General features: G+C 35.7%; 5 protein-coding genes across 10 annotated transcripts; 4 read left to right on the forward strand and 1 right to left on the reverse strand.

Annotated features, from left to right (window-relative positions):
• Positions 1-4,252: 4,252 nt before the first annotated feature.
• LOC110721526 lies at positions 4,253-9,752 on the forward strand. The gene is made up of 6 exons (XM_021900695.1): positions 4,253-4,632; positions 4,956-5,703; positions 7,322-7,632; positions 7,797-7,853; positions 8,620-9,020; positions 9,228-9,752. The coding sequence occupies exons 2-6, from the start codon at positions 5,204-5,206 to the stop codon at positions 9,507-9,509; spliced, it is 1,551 nt and encodes a 516-aa protein (XP_021756387.1). The 5' UTR covers positions 4,253-4,632; positions 4,956-5,203; the 3' UTR covers positions 9,510-9,752.
• Positions 9,753-10,266: 514 nt separating this feature from the next.
• On the reverse strand, positions 10,267-13,973 carry LOC110721527 (pentatricopeptide repeat-containing protein At2g44880-like). 6 transcript variants are annotated; one of them, XM_021900698.1, is made up of 6 exons: positions 11,915-12,108; positions 11,752-11,802; positions 11,279-11,362; positions 11,015-11,129; positions 10,825-10,885; positions 10,267-10,725 (listed from the first exon to the last, which is right to left on the reverse strand). In XM_021900698.1, the coding sequence occupies exons 3-6, from the start codon at positions 11,310-11,312 to the stop codon at positions 10,402-10,404; spliced, it is 534 nt and encodes a 177-aa protein (XP_021756390.1). In that variant the 5' UTR covers positions 11,313-11,362; positions 11,752-11,802; positions 11,915-12,108; the 3' UTR covers positions 10,267-10,401. The 6 variants fall into 6 exon arrangements, with proteins under 6 accessions (XP_021756390.1, XP_021756391.1, XP_021756392.1 ...); XM_021900699.1 differs by lacking the exon at positions 11,279-11,362 and having other exon boundaries at positions 11,915-12,109; XM_021900700.1 differs by lacking the exon at positions 11,279-11,362 and having other exon boundaries at positions 11,752-11,806; positions 11,915-12,109.
• A 1,514-nt stretch (positions 13,974-15,487) lies between these two features.
• Positions 15,488-16,018, forward strand: LOC110721276. Its single transcript, XM_021900417.1, has one exon. It carries the CDS (start codon positions 15,488-15,490, stop codon positions 16,016-16,018), a length of 531 nt encoding a protein of 176 aa, XP_021756109.1.
• Positions 16,019-18,562: 2,544 nt separating this feature from the next.
• On the forward strand, positions 18,563-19,168 carry LOC110721277. The gene is made up of 2 exons (XM_021900418.1): positions 18,563-18,797; positions 18,909-19,168. The coding sequence occupies exons 1-2, from the start codon at positions 18,563-18,565 to the stop codon at positions 19,166-19,168; spliced, it is 495 nt and encodes a 164-aa protein (XP_021756110.1).
• Positions 19,169-21,264: 2,096 nt separating this feature from the next.
• Positions 21,265-21,914, forward strand: LOC110721279 (auxin-responsive protein SAUR40-like). The gene is made up of 2 exons (XM_021900419.1): positions 21,265-21,596; positions 21,911-21,914. Exons 1-2 carry the CDS (start codon positions 21,265-21,267, stop codon positions 21,912-21,914), a joined length of 336 nt encoding a protein of 111 aa, XP_021756111.1.
• The last annotated feature ends 185 nt before the right edge of the window (positions 21,915-22,099 follow it).

Consider the following 22,099-nt stretch of genomic DNA (forward strand, 5'->3'; position numbering starts at 1 on the left):
TTCGTCTTGGCCATCTGTGATTTTGATCGATTCAACGTACAAGACAAACAAGTACAAGTTCCCACTGGTTGAGATGGTTGGGATGGCTCCAACGAACCAGAACTTTCTGATTGGTTATGCAGTCATGAAGGATGAGACGGCTGCGAGTTACCGTTGGGTGTTGGAAAAGTTGAGAAACTACATCGGCCCAAATGTACAGCCATCGGCCATCGTAAGTGATTGTGAGGGAGGTCTTTTTGCCCCTATAGCGGAGCTGTTTCCGGAGTCGAGCCATTTACTGTGCACATGGCACATCAACAACTGCGTGAAAGTCAAAGCCTACAATCTTTTCAACAAGAATTTAGTAACAGCAGAGACATTGGTAAATGGTAAGTGGCGGAAGATCATGCAAGCTACCACAGAGGCAGAGTACGATCGAGCCTTGGAAAACTTCAAGGATGCGTACAAGTGGTGCCCGCCAATCGTAGACTATGTGATGCATCAGTGGGTACCTCAGAGGGAAAAGTTTGTCAAATATTGGACGAACCAAGTTCTTCATTTTGGGAACACTACGACATGCAGAGTCGAGAGCGCTCATAGAGCTTTGAAGGACTGGATTGATTCTTCCACGGCTGCTCTGGATACACTGTTCGAGAGAATAAACAAGGCTATTGATACTCAGAGGAACGGCATCAAGAACTATCTTGAGGACTCCAGACGACGACATGGCATGTTGTATGGCCATTTCATATTTAAGATTCTCCACGGTCGTGTGTCACACCACTGTCTGGGCCCCGAGCTCTCCATTGAGTAGATCGTACTCCTCACGACGTCAATACTCTTCCCCGCACCAGGTCTAAATTGCGATGCCTAACTCCAAGTAAATAACGAAACATAATAACGAAAACAAATTAAAAAAAGTCGAAAATAAACACAAAAGCAAATAAACAAGTCACGGAAATAAAATTATAAACATAAAAAATATAAATATATACAAGACAATATACATATAAACATAAGAAATATAAACATAAACATATACCAAAAACAAAAAATATAAACTACAAACAAAAAAAAAACAAACATAAACAAAAACAAAAACAAAAAATATTACCAAAAACAAAAAATATAAATACAAAAAAGGACGAAAATAAACACAAAAGCAAATAAACAAGTAACGGAAATAAAATTATAAACATAAAAAATAAAAATATAAACAACACAATATAAATAAAAACATAAAAAATATAAATATAAACATAAAAAAATATAAATATGAACAAAACAATATACCAAAAACAAAATATATAACCAAAAACAAAAAATATAAACAACAAACTAAAAAATGAAAAACATAAACAAAAACAAAAAATCAAAAATGCAAAGAAAAAACCAAAAACAAAAAACTAACAAAACTTAAAAAATTTAAAATTGCAAAAACTTAAAAAAAGAAGAACATCAAAATTTTAAAGAAAATTTATAAAAAAAAAAGGGAACTTATAATTTTTTTACATACAAAAATATAATTCAAAAAAAAAAAAAAATACATAGGAACATAAAATTAAAAATTAAAACCAGATACAATTTTTTTTTTTTTTTTTTAAAAAAAAATAGAACATAAAATTAAAACAAATAAAAAAACAAAATTTAAAAAAAAAAAGATAAAAAAAAAAAGGGAACATACAATTTAAAAAAAAGAAAAACAAATTTTTTTAAAAAAAAAAAAAAAAATTCGAAAATAAAATTTAAAATTAAAAAAAAACAAAAAAAAAATTTAAAAAAAAAAAAAGAAGGAGGCGCCTAGGCAAGACGCCCGTACGGTGGTGGCGGCGCCTAGCCCAGACGCCACTACCACGGCCGTGGCGCCTAGCCTCTGCGCCGCCGCCGTGGTAGTGGCGTCTGGGCTAGGCGCCGCCACCACCGTATGGGCGTCTTGCCTAGGCGCTTCCTCCGTGGTGGTGGCGTCTCGCCTTGGCGCCCCACCGTCGCCGGAGGTTTTTTTTTTAAAAAAAAAATTACAAAAATTAAAAAAATTACCTTCTGGCCGGCAAACCGCCTTCCGCCCACCGCCGGTGCCGCCACTTCCTTGCCGGGCCGCCTCGACATAGCTCTGGAAATAATTTAGAGAGAGAAAGTGGAAGTAGAGAGTAGAGAGAGAAATTGTGTGTTTTTTAGTATGAGGGCAAAAGTGTCATTTCACTCTTATTTTGTGGGCTTTATGTAGGAATTTGCGGGCGATGTTTAACAGTTCACAGTCGTTAACCCCAACCCTTACGTCAACCCTCCGACAGCCTTCCCCCGGAACGCCAGTCAACCCAACATCTTCCCTAGCGCCGGCCGACCCATCCTCCTCCACCGCTTAGGCTGATCCACCACCCCTCTTTATTTCCCACCGCGACCACCCACATCTCTCTAAATCCTAATTCCCGACAGCCCTCCCCCCTCCCTTCCACCACCACCAAATGGATCGGATGTTGTTATGCCTTCTTTGATCTTTTCTTTTGATTGAATGCATAGCCTCCTGCGCATATTAATAGCAACAATAGAACGGAAAATCCGATCCATTTGGTGGTGCTGAAAGGGAGGGGGAAGGCTACAGTGGTTAGGGTTTAGAGAAAGATGGGTGGTCGCGACAGGGGTAAGGGGGGTTGGGTCGGCCGGCGCGGGGGGAAGAGGCTGGGTTGGCAGGTGCGAGGGAGTGGTCTGGTCAGTCGGCGCTCCGGGAAAAGGCTACCGGGGGGTTGGTGTGGGGGGTTGGGGTGGGTTAGTTATTTTCTTAATTTTTTTTTTTTGGGTTTAAGTTTTATTATTTTTTAAAAAATATTTTTCACCAATCACAAAAGTGACACGTAGACTTTAACCTATCAAAACTGGTTACCAACAGGTTAAGGACCAATAGAAGAAAATGTCCTATAAAGGTGGGATTATTAGATAATAATCAAAAGGTGAGATTATTAATAGCCAACCAATCAAAGGTGGGATTATTAGAATCAATTTTTCCTATTTTATTTCATTCATCCAATCAAATTTCTCTCATTTAAAATCTCTCACAACACTTTTTATTTTCATCACTATTTTATTTAAATTATTATATAAAACATTTAACATTTTTTTAATTTTTATTTTAGCAACTTGAGAATAAATTTTTCATGGCACAAAGATAATCATAGAGTACCAGTCACCAAAAAAAAAAAGGTACCATACTACCATTGTCCAATATTGCATGTGTAAAATTAAGTTATTTTTTTCATGCTTTGTGTTGGCTAAGTGCCTAAGTGTTAGCATACTATTTTGCTTGTTTTGTTAGCATCTCATTTTGCCAAAACTCTTCTGATGATGCTAGATTTGTAATTTGGACCCTTGTTTAAAGGGTTTTAATTTATCTTCCTTTTTATGTTAAAAAAAAGGTGCCTAAGTGTTAGAATCCGACTCCTTTTGATGTATTAAATGTCCTTTCAATGCTTTCCTAGAGTTTACTTATGATTTCTAGGTCCTAGATCCCATTATTGTGTTATTGTCAGTTCAATGTTTACTAGAGATTCTTTATGTAAACCATTTAAAGCTCTTTAGAGGGCGAATGATTAATGAAATCCAAAAGCCTTCTACCAAGTGTTGTTAAACCTTTATAGATATTGTGTCTTACTTGCATAATAGCTCCCCTCCACACCAACTTGATGCTATAAGAACTTGTGGTTCGGACCTGCTTGTGCGGCTGCACAAGCCTCGACCACCCGCACTCCGTCGCCAAAAGACGTGAGTGCTCTCGAGATTTAATTGCCCGCTTGTATTGCTTTGTTTTCACAAGCCCCACTTCCACACTTAGGCTAGCGTTCTTGCCGCCAAAAGGCTAAAGCGCGCTGCATATTCTGGTGTTCAAAATCCCGGACCGTGACACAAAGCCTGACCTACAAGTTACTTGAAGTATCACAATTTAGGGTAGACCAAGCATGACGTCATTTCACGTGCCTATCGTGTTAGATTGTGTCGTATATTCAGTCTTATCTTATTTATCCAAAATTAAAGGGCCTTAGAATGTTTATGTGCTCAAATAGTTATAAGATTATTTCTTAATTTACCTGTTATGTTGTTAAATAAAAGTAGAATATAAGAATCTCTATAAAATAAATTTATTACGTTATATTAATAGGAATAATTAATATGATTCCAATGATACCAACTCTTAAGTTTTAGGAAGAAATCTAATACTCTGTGATAAGATTAAACTAACTGTAACTAATAGAAAACAAACATAAATTGAATACGAAATCTCTCAACTGCACATGCACCTTAAATTTTAGTTACTTCCTTTTATTTTGAAGATTATATCACATAAATCCTTGACAAAAGTATCAAATTATAAAATCATCAAAAATAGCAGAGTCCCCATTTTCACAAGCAAAGCCCAATAAGAAGTTTCAAAAAACTTCAAAATTATAAAATCAGCAAAATACATTAAAATTGCAGTATTTTCTAAAGAAAAAAAATGAGAACACATTGGAAAAAAAAAGAAGAAAAAAAAAAACCGGAAAAGATCGCATTAAGGCTTCTTGTCGTTCAAGTTTGAAGCTTCGAAATTCTCTCTCATCCCTTTCCCCACTTCCAACCAAAACACTCAAGAACCCACCTTTAATCTGTCCTTTCAATTTCACCCAGGTATTTCGCTCCTTTTTTTTTTTTTATTTTTTATTTTTTTTTTAATTTTATTTTAAATCAATTTTTTTATAATAATAAAAAAACAAAAACCCTTTTCCCTTTAATTTTTTTTTTTTTTTTTTTTTTTAATTTTTTTTTTGATGATTCTGGTTGTTTTTATTTCTAAATTTTAATTTTTGCCTTGTTGATTGAAGGTTTTGGTTGTTTTTTATCTATGCTTTGAATTTTGAAATACGAAGTATAGACCTAAAATTCTCTTGATTGCCGTTATTCATTTTTGGATTGTGATTGTTTTGTTGATTCAATTAGGTTTTTCTTTTCAGGTTCATGAATTGTATCATCATTTGCGTTATGCAGAAATTGGAGTAGTCAATTTTAAAATCCAATGATAATTTTACTCTTGGTTTGGAAATATGGTTTAGTTTGAGCACTTGGGTTATGATTAATTTTGGGTTTGAGTGAAGTTGGCATTTGCATTGTTATAGTTTGTCATTTGATCGGAATTTTAGCAAGTTTTTGATTGATGGGTATTCGTTAAAAGATGGATTCTTTTTAGTTTGATGTTGGGTTGATGGGTCCTGAAGTAGATATGAGTGGGAAATTCGATACTCCGATGGAGGTTTCGCCGGTCAGTATGAAGGATAATAGTACTGTTAAGTTGTCTGAGGAGAAGTTGGTTGTTTGTACTAGTAACTGTGAGGATCACGGGTTCGTTGATGCTCCTGTTGCTAAAACCCCGGAAGAGAACCCGATTACGACGTGTGCTAGTAGCTATGAGGATAGTGGTTTTCACATGGATGTTTCTGGGGTTGACTGTGATCAAGGTATGGCTTCTAATGGGAATAATGTGGATGTGGAGGTTGATATTGTGGAGAATGTGGAATCCGATGAGGAAATGGTGTCCGAGAGGGAATCTTTGGATGCAACAGAGAACTCGAGCTCATTCGGGTGTACAGATTCTGAGACTGGAACTGCTGGGGCATCAAATGATGTTGAAGTTGAGTCTGAAGTGCGGAATGATAATTCATCATTGATGGAATTCGATGGATTTAATGATCTGTTTAAAACCAGGTATAGCTCTTGCGTGATGACATATATGAAATTTTATGAGAAACAAGCGAAGTTGGAGGAGATAGAAAATCTCTTGATGTTTTGTTGCTTAATATCTCCTCTCTGCCTATTTATTAATCTGTTTTTATTTTGCGAGTATGTAAACATGAAATACTTGGTAAGTGGTCTTTTTTCTTCTTCTATATGTCCTTGCATTGATTATCAATATGACACTTTTTTGTGATGAAGTGTAAATAAATTTAATATTTCTGCCTGGATAGTCATTTTGAGATTCACCATTGCATATGTTGGGATCTAATTGACATTGTAGAGTCGATCTGGTCATTCAAGAACAAAAGAGTTATGTTTTGTTGGATCTTTTTGGTTTCTTACACAGATCACCATCTCCGAGCACGTTTCCTGCAGTCCTTCTGACTTAGCATGTGATGATTGTCTAACTCTTTCATCTTAGGACTATATCCATTTGATACCCCTTTTATATGAGGCTTACGCAGATTGCGATTAAGTGGCTGTCTTATATTAGGACTTGTAGCTCTGATCCTTCCCCTACCTTGCTGTATCCATGTTGTACCAGTCTCATTCTCGTGTAGGACATGGGTGTGACCCTTTATTTAGCAGGACACCTTGGGAAAACTAGACATGATAATTTTCAGAAACCATGTTCGAGTCCGACACTTTTGGTGAGCAGTATCATAGAAAGATGTGATGGACCTTATGGGTTAACATAAGGGAATGGAAGTTGCTGTGCTACGGACCAAATCATTTTGCTATTTATCTCTTTATCACTAATTTAGACTGGCTGAAGCAGGGCATTAATTTGCGGGCGTATCACCACATCACGACCGCATTGTAAAGTTTTTGACTTTGGCAAGACTGTACTATTAGGCCCCGGCAGCCGGAGTCACAGACTACATTTCCTGTGAAAGTGGCTTTATGACCATAATTGCAAATCAATTACATCCGAGATTTAAATTCCTGAGATCACGTGAATCTCTATTTGGCAAGATTTTGCGGAGTAATTTTTGAGCGTATGTGCTGGAAATATTCATTTACCATACATAGCTCCTTGGGAGAGGGCTGGGTTGATCCTTCTTGCAACTCATCTCAAGCTTGGGATAAGACAAGGGGTGAGCCACTCTATTGTCTTTCAGTTAATCTTACTTATCCTAGAAAGTGGCTCTGACTTCTGAGACCTTAGTTTCCTCTGGTTCTTAGGGTTTTGAAGCTTAATCCACACCTGTCTCGCTAATAAGGACGCTGATGCTCAAAAGTCCCTTTCTCTCAATTTCACAGCTTATGTTGATTAATATGAACTGTTTGTCAGATCTGGGAAGAACTTGTGTTTTTAACTAGAATTTGCTCTGAATTCAATGACCTGTTACCAATCTGCTACTTATCTTTGATAATCTTCATGATATGAAGGGTCCTCTGCCTTTTTTTTTTCCCCTTTCTCTCTTCCTTCCTTCCTTCATTTCTTTCTTTCTGTTTAACATTTTTTTAAAGAAGTTTATTATGTTGATGACTGATCATATCTATTGGCCCCAATATGTACTAGATTTTTATTGTATCTCCATGTGTTAGGATGTTATGGTGTAATTCTTGTTCTTCACATGCTCAGGAAGAAGAAATTAACAGCTCAGTGGAGAAAGTTTGTGCGCCCACTGATGTGGCGGTGTAAATGGGTTGAGCTACAGATTAGGGAACTACGCTCCCAAGCTTCCAAGTATGACCGTGAGCTTGCAGAATGTGCTAAAACAAAGCAGTGTGAGTTGGAGAAATATGCTACTGAAGACCTTGCAGTGAAGTCAGCTCCTTCTGTTTGCCAGAATCGGCCAGTAAGGGTTATGAAGAGGAAGAAACGGAAAAGAGTTGAAGAAACAACAGACTTGGCTGCCTACTCATCATGTCATAGCTTGTTCTCATATTTTGGTATAGCTATATTTTTTAAATATTAATATGGTTTTTAGGGAAGGTAAGGATGGCCTCTAACCCCATCAGTAACTTACATCATGAGGTTGAGTTACATGGGATTTTAGACCCCTTACTGAAACTCATTTTTCGCTCCTGACTCTTATACAAAATTTCTTTTGCAGTAAATAAGAGGCGTTCTGGTGATTCAGCTTATTTGGATGATGATCATGGCAATACTGGTGAGTATAAAACTTGTGTTAATAAATTGTGGCTTAGATGAGTATGGTTCTGCTCTCTATACAAACTTGTGATATATGTGGAATCTTTTGTTCAGAATGATCCATGGTGTTGTGTTAGACTTGTATGTTAATCATTTATCAGTGATGAAAAGCATCATGTCTTTCCCTCTTTGAAGCTTCATAGACCTTTCTGTGAGGTGTTTAATTTGGATGAAAATATAAGTTTTTGGATTTTTTGTTCTTTATGAAGCATCCTGTGAAGTAAAATCCAAAGCTTTTTTTAATTAGAAAACTGCTTCCCATTGTGACTTTTTGGCGTTCTCGCTTTGGCCCATGATTTCTTGCACTTCTACCCCATTGTGACTTTTTGGTGTTCTCGCTTTGGCCCATGATTTCTTGCACTTCTACCCCATTGTGACTTTTTGGTGTTCTCGCTTTGGCCCATGATTTCTTGCACTTCTATAATCTTATCTTGATCTTTGGATGGAAGTTTTTTGTTGGGATTGAAATATGGAATTTTAAAGTGACCTTTTCTGCCATATATATATTTTTTTTAAAAATAATGTTTCATATTTCTTCTTAAGATGGGCTGCTTGTCCTTTCATCTTTGCCATGCTACTCTTCTTTTCCAGATAAATGTGATCTTTTGCTATTTTTTACTACTAATTACTCATACATTTCATTAATTAACTTCATCCTGTCTTCCCAAACTCTTGTGACTTGTGAATTAAACTGGCTTTGGTTATTCTTTGTATGTTCTCTGCAGAAAAGACTACTTCTGGCGTTGGTGAATTTGGCATTAATGGTGAATGGTCATTCCTTGATTTCAAGGATAGTGATTCCTTTGAAAATATATTACGGAATATTGAAGTGGCTCAAATGCATGTCCGCCAGCTGAGATCAAGAATTGATAAGGTGGTCAGGGAAACTGCTGAAATTTCAAGCTTTGCTCCTGGTAAAGCATTGGTAAATTCTGGCCCTAGTTCAATTTTGGCCCAAGTAGATGGTGAAAATTTTCAGATAGGATCTCTGCCTACTACTACTCGGCAGACATTGGAAAATAAGATGATCATGCCTGAAAATGTAGTCTCTGGCCATAGGGAAGTAAACCCGGCTAACATGATTGCAACTGCTGACCAGCAGCAATTTGGGAGGAAATGTGGCAAGGTTAGTCATATACTCATCTTTATCATGAATATTCGTTATGGTCATGTTTGCATGGATATCAGGAAAATGTTAGTGCCAAGATTGCAAATTATAATTTAGCAACTGGGAAGTTCTTAAACTATTTGCATGACAGTAGGACTTGACAAGCTGTTTATAATGATAGTCTTCTCTCATGCTGATTAACTTTTATGTAATGTTTGTCTGTAGATTGATAAGAAGATTCTTGTCGCTAATCAACCAGTGAAGAAAGAGTTTAATCATACTGAAGTTGTTGGGACTCGACCTACTGCAGAACTTCATTCGGGAACTGAAGTGAAACCAGAGAATGTTGAACATGTCCCAGATCCCAACTCTCCCAGCAAAATGACAGTAAGTCAAGAGCAACTGGCTGTAAAAGTACGGTCCAAGTTGACTACCCCCAAGAACAAAAAAAAGCGTGGGAGACGCAAGGCTCGAACTGGTAGGTGGAGCCGAAAATCATCTGGTTAATGATAAGTAAATAATAGGCAATTGCTATTTGATTTTATATTATAGTAGTTGGTTAGTGTTCTACTTTTAGATATAACCTGAAAGAAAGACCTGGAGATGAAGGATAGAAAGTGCGGGCGGTATAAGAAGGCTGAATCTATCGCTTTTCCTTGATCCAGGCATTTGTACATGCTTTTTGAATCTCTTCAAATACCAAATACCTCCTCCATGTTAAATTAAGTAAATTCTTTTTTACAGGCATGATGGGTACGGTGTTCCCCTCTCTCTCTCTCTCTCGCGATAAAATATTGCTGTTTATTCTAATGCAGGGTAATATTATACCGAAAAAGTTGATGTAATTATCTTATAAATCTAGAAACTTAAAAGTTAATTGTATTACTTGAAACTTAAAGTTAATTGTATTTCTTAAGTGCTCTAACATAGTGGTAAAAATTTGCACTTGGGTATTTGACCTATACCTCTTTTTACTTACAACACTTCTCATTTTACGCATGATAATGCATTATTTTAATCACTAATATTTTAAAGTAAAAACATAGAAATTTGATACTTGTATTATATATTGAGACGAATATTGCAATATCCCACATAAACATATTCTTCATTAATTGTGAAATTATTAAAACTAGTCCGAGCATGTGTAGTGCGTATTCAGAGTGTTGCAAGTGAAAAAACGGAGCAACTATATCTTAATACTCCGTAGAATTTGTTAAGTGTTAACTAAAACATCTATTGTTATGAAGTTGGTTGAATAAAGTAATATGAAAGGCAGTTTTTGATCAAATTTCCCAAATACATGAGTGTACAAACAGATGTTTTTATTAATGCTAGAAAGGTAGATATATACATGAACTACTGCTCAGTTCACAAGTGGACAAGAAAAACAATCAACCTAGGTGTTTTGTTGCCCTCTTTGTTCATTTCGGCGAACCATTCTCCTGTGTAACACATTCCTTGATACCTGGGCTGAGATGATAGCCAAAAATGTAGCAGTCGGAACAAAGAGGACATCAGGTACTACTTTGATGATCTTAAGTGCCGGGACTCTCTCTCCGGCTTTCTTTGCTACCATGGCAGCTGGTGGCGTCACCAAACCTGTTATTAGTGTCATTTTTTGTGGCTTGTTGAGGCTTACCGTTCTGCTTATAAAGTCTACAAAGATTTGCTTCTTCTTTTCTGCATTATCACCAGCAGCTGTCCATTCATCGTAGCATTTCTGCTTTTGAAGTTTTTGTTAATATCATGGATGACGTGGTATAAACTATCTACGGAGTAACAATATGAGATGAGAATCATGAGAATAGCGTTCATTTACCTTTATCTCCTGGTTAGAGGGTACATCATAATGTTTACCAGGCAATGCCGAGTTGAAAGTGCTGTTGAGATCATTAAGGGACAGGTTAATCATCTTATATAGTAGTAATGAACAATTTAATTTAATCCTCTGTTTGGAAATTCACATTTCAAAAGCTTGTTTGATATAAAAGGTAGGCTTTGGTACGTACTTGTATATATCAAGAAATGCTATGTGGAATTGTGAAAATTCACTGGTTTCCTTCGTAATAAAACTGTTGTAGAGTGATCCCGTAATCAAGTTCACCATCTGTGTTGTTGGTGACCCTAACATTTATCATAGATTTAAAGCAAGTACAAAATCAGAATAGAAAGAGATTAAACCACATAATAGAATTGATATGCTTTACTGAGGAAAAATAATTGATTGCATGAACATTCCGATGAAAATCAGGGTAGCGTGGGAAGGAGCAGACCTTTTCCCAATAAGAAGCTAGTAGCAAGACCCATTTTTGCGCTAAATTGTACAAACTTGAGGAGATGACGATAATAAGAAATCCCTAAACAAAGATAAAGAAGACATGGGAGGGATAGATTAATATAAAAGGGAAACTTTTATGGAGAAAATGGTATGTTACACTTACGGGTTTAGTTTAAGAAAGGAATCCCATTCCCATCTTTTAGTTCTAGTTATCTGATTCCTGGCCTTTGGCTTGAAGGCAGGATCAAGGAAAGAATTTTTCAAGTGTCTTTTGACATCTTACCTCAGGTTATTCCTATCTCAAAGAAAGGATTTTACAGAAAGTGAGACCAAAGCAAACTATTGTTCCAATACCGCAAAAAAAGAGACAGAACACTTGTATTACAACATCAAGAGAAAAGAAGATAGTAATGCGAGTTATCAGTAAGATTTGAATGCATATGCAGAACTTCAGAAAGCATAACATACCAGCTAATAAGTTGTGATGTCCAGTTTTCCTCCATTCCACACTGCAACTTTCTTGCTAAGGTAAGCAAAAATCATAATATTAACTTCAAAAGATGGTATCCAGCGTAAGGGTATGCAGATTACAAGCAAGCATGTATGCATAATCACAATTAGACAAACTCACTTCTGTCAATAATGAAATGGTTATTGGTTGTAAAAGCGATGATCAGCTCCACTTATACTTCACCACCTTCATTCACCACTATAATCGGTCTAGCCATCTAACTACATCTGTTCTTTTAAAATCTTAGATCATAGAGAGGACATTACCAGAAATCAAGTGTGTAAAGAACTAATGAACAGTTTACTGACCAAACATTATCAAGTTTGCAACGTTACTTCAGCAATACACGATTCCAACATGTTCTCGTCATCTATCTTCTTCATGTGCATTTGAAGCTGCTTTAATACTGGAAGTATATTCTCCTGATGAGGGTGCATTATGCTCCCTGACATAAACTCACAAACCATGCCATCAGCTTCAATAGCACTGCAACCAGCTTCCTTTTTTACACCAATTGTTCTCATATACCCTTTTATTTCCCGCATTTCTATCCATTTTCTTTCCATGGCATACAAGTTCCTTAGTAAAACATAGTTCCCAGAACTTAATGAGTTCTTTTCAACTGCTCGTTTCAAAACTCTCACTGCACTAGGCAAATCTTTCCAGTTCACACAACCAGAAAGGAAGGAACTAATGACTATCTCATTCGCCTCATATGGCATGAATTCTAACAATTTCTCAGCTTCATCCAAACTACCTATCCTACACAAAAGATCTATCACACAGCCATAGTGCTCAATTGTAGGGGCTAGTCCGAAGCTCTCCATTGCATTGAGCCACTTCTTTCCCTCCTCAACCAAACCACTATGGCTGCAAGCTGACAAAACACCAATCATTGTTATTGCATTTGGTGTGTAACCTCTATATATCATGTTCTCAAACTCATTTACTGCTTCCCTTCCCTTGCCATTGACTGCAAGCCCATTTATAATAGCATTCCAACAAGAAGTTGCCTTCTCAGGAATCTCTTCAAAAACACGTCTGGCTTTGTCTATATCTCCACATTTTGCATACATATCTATCAGTGAAGTGCATATCTTGATAGATTTGTCAAGCCTTTTCCTTTTCACATATTGATGAACCCAGCATCCGAAATCTAATGCACCCAATTCAGCTACTGCCGGAAGAATGCTGATGATAGTGACTTCATCAGCTTCAAGCACTGCATTCAACTGCAATTCACGGAACAACTTCACAGCTTCGCGTGGTTGTTTGTTCCTGCAATAACCACTAATCATCGCGTTCCAAGAAACAAGACTCTTCCTAGGCATAGAGTCAAAAAACAACCTAGCCGACTCAATGTCATCATTTTCACAAAACCCAGAAATCATACTCGTCCACGAGATCACATTCCTTTCCGGCATTGCATTAAACAAACTCCGAGCCAAATTCATGTCACCGACCTTGACAAATGCACCAATTATCGCGTTATAACCTGATGCATCCTTCCCAGGCATCTCATCAAAATATTTCCAAGCATTGTCAATATCCTCTACCCTTGCAAACCCACAAACCATAGCAGTCCAAGACACAACATTTCTCACAGACATTTCATCAAACACCTTCCTTGCAGAAACCATATCACACATTTTCCCATACATATCAACCATAGACGTCGAAACAAACAAATCCAATCCACACCCAGTTCTAATTACATGATTATGAAGCTGTTGACCTTCCCAATTGTACAAATTCAACCCACAAGATTTCGTCAAAAACAAATATGTATAATTATCAGGAACAAATTGCGTCGTTCTCCTCAAATCTCTAAAAAGAATCAAAGCATCAGTAACTTGATGATTATCAATATGGGATTTAATCATGACATTACAAAGAAAAGAATCGTTTCTTTGAGGAATTTGATCGAACACTTGGCGTGCATGTCGAATGCCGGGACTTGCTGATGAAGGTGAAGAACAGGCAGCTATGAATTTGGTGAGTATACTTAGATTAGAATCAAGGGTATTGCGGAGAATGAAAGCATGGATTTGAAGGAGTGATCGAGCATTCTGCCATTGTTGGAGGAAAGAGAAACATTTTCTTTCTTTGGGACTCCATAACCCAGAAACTGAGTTCATCACTCTCTTTAACTGCTTTAAGCGGGAAAGTTTTGAACCTTTGTGTATGAGTTGATACTTATAAAATTGTTTTTGAAAAAATAAAATAAAGAAGTGGTCATTTCTGTTGAGAAACATGATTGAATTGAACTTCACATGTGGTAATTAAAGTCAATGAAGACTTTACTAAGTACAATAATTTGTATAAAGTACAATAATGTATATTATTATATTCAATTATTTTGGCTATATAAATGAAAGTTCACGTATTGTGAACTCAAGTTGAAAAACAAGAAAAGAGTTTTCCTACCATTCTACTACTTACTTCCTATCTTCATCCCTTCACTGATAAATATCTTACCATCAGTAAAATATTTTTAACACGTTATCAGCACGAGCTTTCAGTCAGGTATATTTATACCTACTTCTAAAAATTTATAACAAATAATACTATCTACTTCTAAATGTTTCGAGGAGTATGCTCTATAGTTGCCCATATTTGGGATCCTCTATACCAGAAACTCAAACATTTGTTGTATTATATATACCTCAAAAACAACGGTGAAAGTTCTCTTTTGTTTATTCATGTTGATATTTCTTTGTTTGATCCATGTTGATATTACATACTCATTTTACGTAAATTTTTATCTTAGTTATTATAATTGCTAAGTAGTAGCTTTGCATGCATATTATTATTAACTAGATTAACAAAAAGATGCAGCCTTTTTATACTTATTATTTTTCTTACTTTTACATACTTTTTGTGTTTCTTTCCGTTTTCGAACCCATGATCTTTTATAAATATTAGGGCTCTCGGACCACTATGGCTTGCATTCCCAGTGTGATAACCTTTTACAATTATAAATATATATATTTAGACCATAATTTTTGTCAGTATATTAGATTGTTATATGATATTTTTACAGTTGTACAGAACAGTAACGGATAAACCTACCTCTATAAAAGACGGATTTTCCCCCCAATTTCACCACAAATCCTTTATCTCTTCCCACTTTTTATCCAAAAATCACCTAATTTTTTTTTTCACCCCCTTCTTCTCCGATATGTTCCCCGACGACGGCAACCAAAACACCCACAACTTCACTTTTGAGGAAGATTTAATGAAGATAAAACAATATTTCCTTCTAATTACGGCGCTTGTAATTTTATTAGTAGCAATATTAATTTTTGTCATTATGTATAAGTAAAACTCACTTATTTTGTCGTTTTAGTATATTAAAAGCTTGTTTTTGTTTTATTATGTATGTTTGTTGTTATTAATCATCATTGTATAATATTACCGTTATCATTATAATTATTGTTACTACTGTCATTGTTGTCGTTTTGCTGTTTTTTTTTTTGCAACTAACATGATTAATTTTTGTCTAATCATATAATTACTCACAATAATAAATCAAGGGGGAGAAAAGACTATATTACTTATGGTTTATTATTATTAAATTTAATTATCACGTGTCTTATTAACTTAAATATAAATATGGAAGAACTAAACATGTGAGTTGTACATATAATTTGTTATTATAATCTAATTATCACGAAATTTGTTGTAGCTAAAATGGGAGACCTTATGAAAAGACAGTTCAGCATCTTAGATTTATCTGGAAAGAAATTTCTGGAATGGAAAGTGGACGCAATGATGAATTTGAAAGCTCAAGGCTTGGAGCACACTGTTAAAGAAAATAAAAGTCCCCCTGGTCAAACAACTGATACTACCACTTCTGCAATGACGGTTGAAAAACCCATTACCGAACAAGAAAAGGCAAAAGTCTTAGTGTTACTAAGGCATCATTTACATGAAGGCCTTAAAACTGAGTACATGATGGTTGAAGATCCCAAAGAATTATGGGATTGCCTTAATGAAAGATTTGGACACCACAAAAGGGTGCTCCTTCCTAAGGCATTATTTGACTGGACAAATTTACGGTTCCAGGATTTCAAATCTGTAATAGATTACAATTCAACCATACATGAGATAGTATCTATATTGAGATACTGTGATCATCCAGTCACCGATGAACAAATGATTGAAAAAAACACTCACTACCTTTCATGCAAGCAACATACTGTTGCAAGAACAATATCGTGAAAGAGGTTTTAAGAAGTTTAATGAATTAATGAGTGTATTGCTTGTTGCGGAACAAAATAGCGATCTTTTGTTGAAAAATCATAATCTCAGACCAACTGGGTCTTTGGCCACTCATCATGAGGCAAATGCAACAAATTCCTATCCACCCGAGTCAAATGCTACAAGAAGAGGTGGACGTGGAAATTACAATGGCCGTGGAAGAGGTCGTGGAAATTATCGCGGACGCGGCCGTGGTCGTGGTAGAAATAATTTTCAAAGAAACAGTAATTTCAAAAATTTTGAAAAACAGAAGGGACAGTTATCTGGAAGCCACAAACAAACTCCTTCGAAAGGAAAAGACACATGTTACAGATGTGGCATGACAGGACATTGGGGACGTACTTGTCGAACGGCCAAACATTTGGTAGACCTTTACCAGGCTTCTGTAAAAGGCAAAGAGAAAAATGCAGAAGCAAATTATGTTAATGAGGAAAATGCTCCTTGTCCCAGCCTTGATGTGTCTGATTATTTCATGGATATACTGAAATTGGAAATGATTTCATTCTCGGAGAAAACAACAATACTTAGGTTTCTCATCTACTAATGTAACATATGCTATGTTTTAATGTATTTTCTTAGTTCCCTGTATTTTAATGTACTTTTAATCTCTATCATCAATAAAAGTTTGTATGATATTATTCTAAACTAATCTCAAATTTATTTTATGAAGATATGGATCTACCTGAAGTTAGTTCCGAATATCAATGCCTTTTGGACAGGGGAACAACGCACACTATCTTAAAAGATAGAAATTATTTTTCACAACTAAAGTTGTTTCAAGCAAATGTAAACACCATTTCCGGGTCAGCAAAATTAATTGAAGGATCTGGAAAGGCTTGTATAATGCTTCCAAATGGAACAAAATTAATAATCAATAATTCTTTATATTTGAGTAAATCTCGAAGAAATCTCATAAGCTTTAAAGATGTACGCCAAAATGGCTATCATCTAGAAACAATGACAACAGATCAAAAAGAGTATGTATGCCTCACGGCAGAAAAACATGGCAAGAAACATATATATGAGAAATTGCCAGCATATTCTTCGGGGTTATATCGTATAAACATACGACCCGTGGAAATCAATATGGTATCTAACCAGAAGTTAGATGACAAACATTTGATTATTTTATGGCATGATCGTTTGGGACATCCAGCAACTGGGATGATGCAAAGAATAGTAGCACATTCAGTTGGACATTCAATAAGAAATGTCAAAATTCCCCGATCAGATGAATTAACATGCTCTGCATGTTCACTTGGCAAATTAATAATAAGGCCATCTATGAACAAAATTGCTACTGAATCTCCAAAATTCTTGGAAAGAATTCAGGGAGATATATGTGGGCCAATTAATCCAGCATGTGGACCATTTCGATATTTCATGGTTTTAATTGATGGCTCTACACGATGGTCACATGTTAGTCTACTTTCAAGTAGAAATGTTGCCTTTGCAAAATTACTTGCCCAAATCATCAAATTAAGAGCACAATTCCCAGATCATACAATAAAGAAAATAAGACTTGACAATGCTGGGGAATTTACATCCCAAACATTTAATGATTATTGTATGTCAATTGGAATTGATGTTGAACACCCAGTAGCTCATGTTCATACACAAAATGGTCTAGCTGAATCACTAATTAAGAGATTACAATTGATTGCAAGACCATTATTAATGAGGTCAAGATTGCCATCATCTGCTTGGGGACATGCTATAATACATGCAGCAGCGCTAATTAGATTGAGACCTACAGCTTATCATAAATTCTCATCACTACAACTTGTTTGTGGTCGAGAACCAAGTATCTCACATCTAAAAATCTTTGGTTGTGCTGTATATGTTCCCATTGCTCCACCCCAACGAACAAAAATGGGTCCACAAAGAAGGCTGGGAATTTATGTCGGGTTTGAATCCCCCTCTATAATTAAATACCTTGAACCATGGACTGGTGACTTATTTACGGCTAGATTTGCGGACTGTCACTTTAATGAAACAGTATTCCCAGCCTTAGGGGGAGAGAAAGTGGACCCACATAAGAAAGAAATTGAACTCATTTGGAATGCAACACAACTGTTGATGTTAGACCCACGAACAAATATGTGTGAACAAGAAGTTAAGAAAATTGTTCATTTACAAAGTGTTGCAAATCAATTGCCTGATGCATTTGTAGACACAAAGAAGGTGACAAAATCACATATACCAGCAGAAAATGCCCCTGCACGTATTGAAATCCCAACTGGTAATAAGGCCATAGAAAATGAATCTTAGGCACGCAGAAAGCGTGGAAGACCACTTGGTTCAAAAGATTCTAAGCCAAGAAAATTGAAAAGATTGGATGTAATAGAAAATGAGACTAATGATGTTCCCCCGTCAGAAGGTCAAGAAAAACCAAATGTGGATGAAAGTAAAGAAAATGATGATAATCCAAAAGGGGACGAACAAGAAGACAACCCTACGGGGAATGAACAAGATGTTCAAAACATCGATAACAATGAAATTTCAATGAATTACGTCTCTACAAAGACTCAGTGGAATAGGAAAGATGTTATCGTTAATGAAACATTTGCAAATTCCATCGTAATCGACATCGTGTCTGATGAAAATGATGTTGAACCAAGAACTGTAGAAGAATGTCGACGTAGGAGTGATTGGCCAAAGTGGAAGGAGGCAATGCTGGCTGAGTTAAAGTCACTTGAAAAACGAGAAGTTTTTGGGAAAATAACCCTTACACCAGCAGGTATAAAACCCGTTGGATACAAATGGGTATTTGTGAGAAAACGTAATGAGAAAAATGAAATAGTTAGATACAAGGCAAGACTTGTAGCCCAAGGATTTTCTCAAATTCCAGGGATTGATTATGAAGAAACATATTCTCCAGTGGTTGATGCAACTACATTAAGATTTCTGGTAAGTTTGACAGTCACAAAAGGACTGCAAATGCGATTAATGGATGTAGTGACTGCGTATTTGTATGGGTCACTCGATACGGACATTTACATGAAATTCCCCGAAGGACTAAGACTACCAGAAAACCACAAGCCTAGACAACTGCTTTCCATAAAACTAAAAAGGTCACTTTATGGATTGAAACAATCTGGAAGGATGTAGTACAACCGTCTGAGTGAATACCTTATGAGAGAAGGATTCAAAAACAACCAAGTTAGTCCCTGTGTTTTCATAAAGCGATCACAATCAGGATTCGCTATCATTGCAGTTTATGTTGATGATTTAAATATCATCGGAACCCCAAATGAACTTGAGAAAACTGCAAAATACTTGATGAAAGAATTTGAGATGAAAGACCTTGGGAAAACTAAATTTTGCCTTGGACTACAAATTGAGCACTTGAGTCATGGCATTTTTTTCCATCAATCAAACTATACAGAAAGAGTTTTGAAACGTTTCTTCATGGACAAAGCAACCCCAACCAACTTCCCAATGGTTGTTCGTTCTTTGAATATGAAAAATGATCCATTTAGATCCCGAGAAGAAAATGAAGAGATTTTTGGTCCAGAAGTACCATACTTAAGTGCAATTGGAGCCTTAATGTACTTAGCTAACAATACTAGACCCGACATAGCTTTCTCTGTGAATTTGTTAGCCAGACACAGCAATGCACCAACATATAGGCATTGGAAGGGAGTTCGACACTTACTCCGGTACCTACGAGGGACACAAGACCTTGGTTTATATTACCAACCAAAACAAGATGCTGCTCTCATTGGGTATGCAGACGCTGGATACTTATCAGATCCTCAAAATGCCAAGTCACAAAATGGATATGTGTTCACTTATGGCGGCACTGCAATATCATGGAAATCAACAAAGCAGACATTGACCGCGACATCATCAAATCATGCAGAGTTGATAGCCCTTCGATCAGGTTTTTATCCCACCGGGTTTTTCCTGACAAGGTTTTTAACGAGGCAGTATACCAAAGCATATAATACTATATCGTTGTACTCTTTTTCCCTAGCTATGGTATTTACCCCATAAGGGTTTTACCTAGCAAGGTTTTTAATGAGGCAACTTGTACCCCATTCCATGTGAACGTTCAAAGGGGGAGTGTTGAGAAACATGATTGAATTGAACTTCACATGTGGTAATTAAAGTCAATGAAGACTTTACTAAGTACAATAATTTGTATAAAGTACAATAATGTATATTATTATATTCAATTATTTTGGCTATATAAATGAAAGTTCACGTATTGTGAACTCAAGTTGAAAAACAAGAAAAGAGTTTTCCTACCATTCTACTACTTACTTCCTATCTTCATCCTTTCACTGATAAATATCTTACCATCAGTAAAATATTTTTAACAATTTCATTATATTCAATTATTTTTCACTACTTTCAGAAATAAAGTATATTATAAAATATTAATATATGACTGAAAAAGTCTTGGCGTATTGACAAAGATTGAGGGCTTGTATATGATATGATAGGTTACAGGTTCGAGTCTCCTTTAATTCTTCCATTTGTAATTTGTAATGTGTTTGTGACTCATTCGCATAAAAAAAAACTACTAATACATAACATATTCTATATTGTATTCATATTTCACAATTTCCGTCTTATATGGCATTACATTCAATCTCCTCCCTGGCCCATTGATGTAATTTTATATCAAAGGTATAATTTGGACACCTTGTTATATTTGCAAGATGTCAACCATAGTTCAAATTACTCTTCAAGGACTTCAACTACTTGTTAGTTACTAGTTTACTACCAACACATATTGTATGTGAGGCTGTAGCGTTTTAGTACAAAGTAGAGCATGCATACAAATCATTTGTTGGTAAGAGAAACTCTATCATTCCTTCAATTCTTTAACTGTTAGTAATTGAATTATTGTAGTATAAGTACAAAAGGGACAAAAAAGTCAACATTAAAGGCTATATATATTATTACGTTGACTTAGATTGAGGGAATGTTTCATCGTTTATTTTAGACTTTGACTTCAACTTCTTATAGTAATATTCATGTCCACTGAATTTACAGTAAATTTTGTAAACATCCCAAAATAATAGTCAAGGAGCTAGCTTAGCTAGCTACTAGCTTGGACAACTTGGACTACTATATAAAGACATGCAATTATATGCATCAATGCATGCATTAATGCATATATTATAATTTTGCAAGCATCACAAAACTCTTAATAGTTCTGATTTCTCCCCTATAGTATGTAATTATCAAATAAAATGAAGGATTTTATAGCAAAGATAGCTAGGAAGAAGGGCGAAAACTCGTCGAGATCATTGTCTCGATATTCAAGGTTATCTTGTGATATTGCTAGGGATGGTGATGCTAGACATGAAATTAGAAGAGGGTATGTGCCGGTTATGGTAGGCTTTAGTGAGGAGCAACAAGAAAGGTTTATGGTGCCTTGTGGGTGGATGAACCATCCTTGTATTGTAGAGTTGCTTCAATTATCTGCTAATGAGTTTGGGTATCAACAACAAGGTGTTATTCATATACCTTATGAACCAAGTCATTTTAGAGTTATTATGGAGAATATATCATCTTCGAAAAAGTAAGTGACCATATAATCTATAATGGATCGCAATATGAGTTGGGTAGTTTAATTCGTGTAAAAATCATTAGATATAAATTTAATTAGCGTTTATAAAGGGGATTAGACGACTTTTAGCGCATTTATCGCTTTTACGAGTTTTTTTATAATTGACTCGTTTGACTAGTTGTATAGTTTTTGTGAATTATAATATATAGGAATGACACTTCTAGTGTTAGTTGTTCCTTCGTCATTAATTATCTTTTATCTTCTTTTTATTTCGTCAAATCATTCAGTTTATAGATCATCATTGATGTAAAAATGTTGATCAACAGATGATTGATCAATCAAGATGCATGATCGTTATAAAATATGTGCGCCTTTTTTTTTTTTTTTTTTTTTTTTTAAGGCATGTGCACCTTTATTGTATATATGCTTTATTGTGCAAAAAATGTGGTCGAACCTTGAGCTCAACATCACAATTCACAACTTTGCATCCTCACCATTGTCCCATGCCACGACTT

Source organism: Chenopodium quinoa, unplaced genomic scaffold, assembly GCF_001683475.1.
Source record: "Chenopodium quinoa cultivar QQ74 unplaced genomic scaffold, ASM168347v1, whole genome shotgun sequence".
NCBI lineage: Eukaryota > Viridiplantae > Streptophyta > Magnoliopsida > Caryophyllales > Amaranthaceae > Chenopodium > Chenopodium quinoa.

What these genes read in the sequence shown, in the direction of transcription:
- LOC110721276 (XM_021900417.1), top strand. Translation starts at nt 15,488, where the DNA reads ATGGGAGACCTTATGAAAAGACAGTTCAGCATCTTAGATTTATCTGGA.
- LOC110721277 (XM_021900418.1), top strand. Translation starts at nt 18,563, where the DNA reads ATGAATTACGTCTCTACAAAGACTCAGTGGAATAGGAAAGATGTTATC. An exon ending in AATAACCCTTACACCAGCAG is followed by an intron (nt 18,798 to 18,908) that starts GTATAAAACCCG and finishes CTCAAATTCCAG; the next exon opens with GGATTGATTATGAAGAAACA.
- LOC110721279 (XM_021900419.1), top strand. Translation starts at nt 21,265, where the DNA reads ATGAAGGATTTTATAGCAAAGATAGCTAGGAAGAAGGGCGAAAACTCG.
- LOC110721526 (XM_021900695.1), top strand. Translation starts at nt 5,204, where the DNA reads ATGGGTCCTGAAGTAGATATGAGTGGGAAATTCGATACTCCGATGGAG. An exon ending in AATGATCTGTTTAAAACCAG is followed by an intron (nt 5,704 to 7,321) that starts GTATAGCTCTTG and finishes TCACATGCTCAG; the next exon opens with GAAGAAGAAATTAACAGCTC. An exon ending in TGATGATCATGGCAATACTG is followed by an intron (nt 7,854 to 8,619) that starts GTGAGTATAAAA and finishes TGTTCTCTGCAG; the next exon opens with AAAAGACTACTTCTGGCGTT.
- LOC110721527 (XM_021900696.1), bottom strand. Translation starts at nt 13,932, where the DNA reads ATGAACTCAGTTTCTGGGTTATGGAGTCCCAAAGAAAGAAAATGTTTC.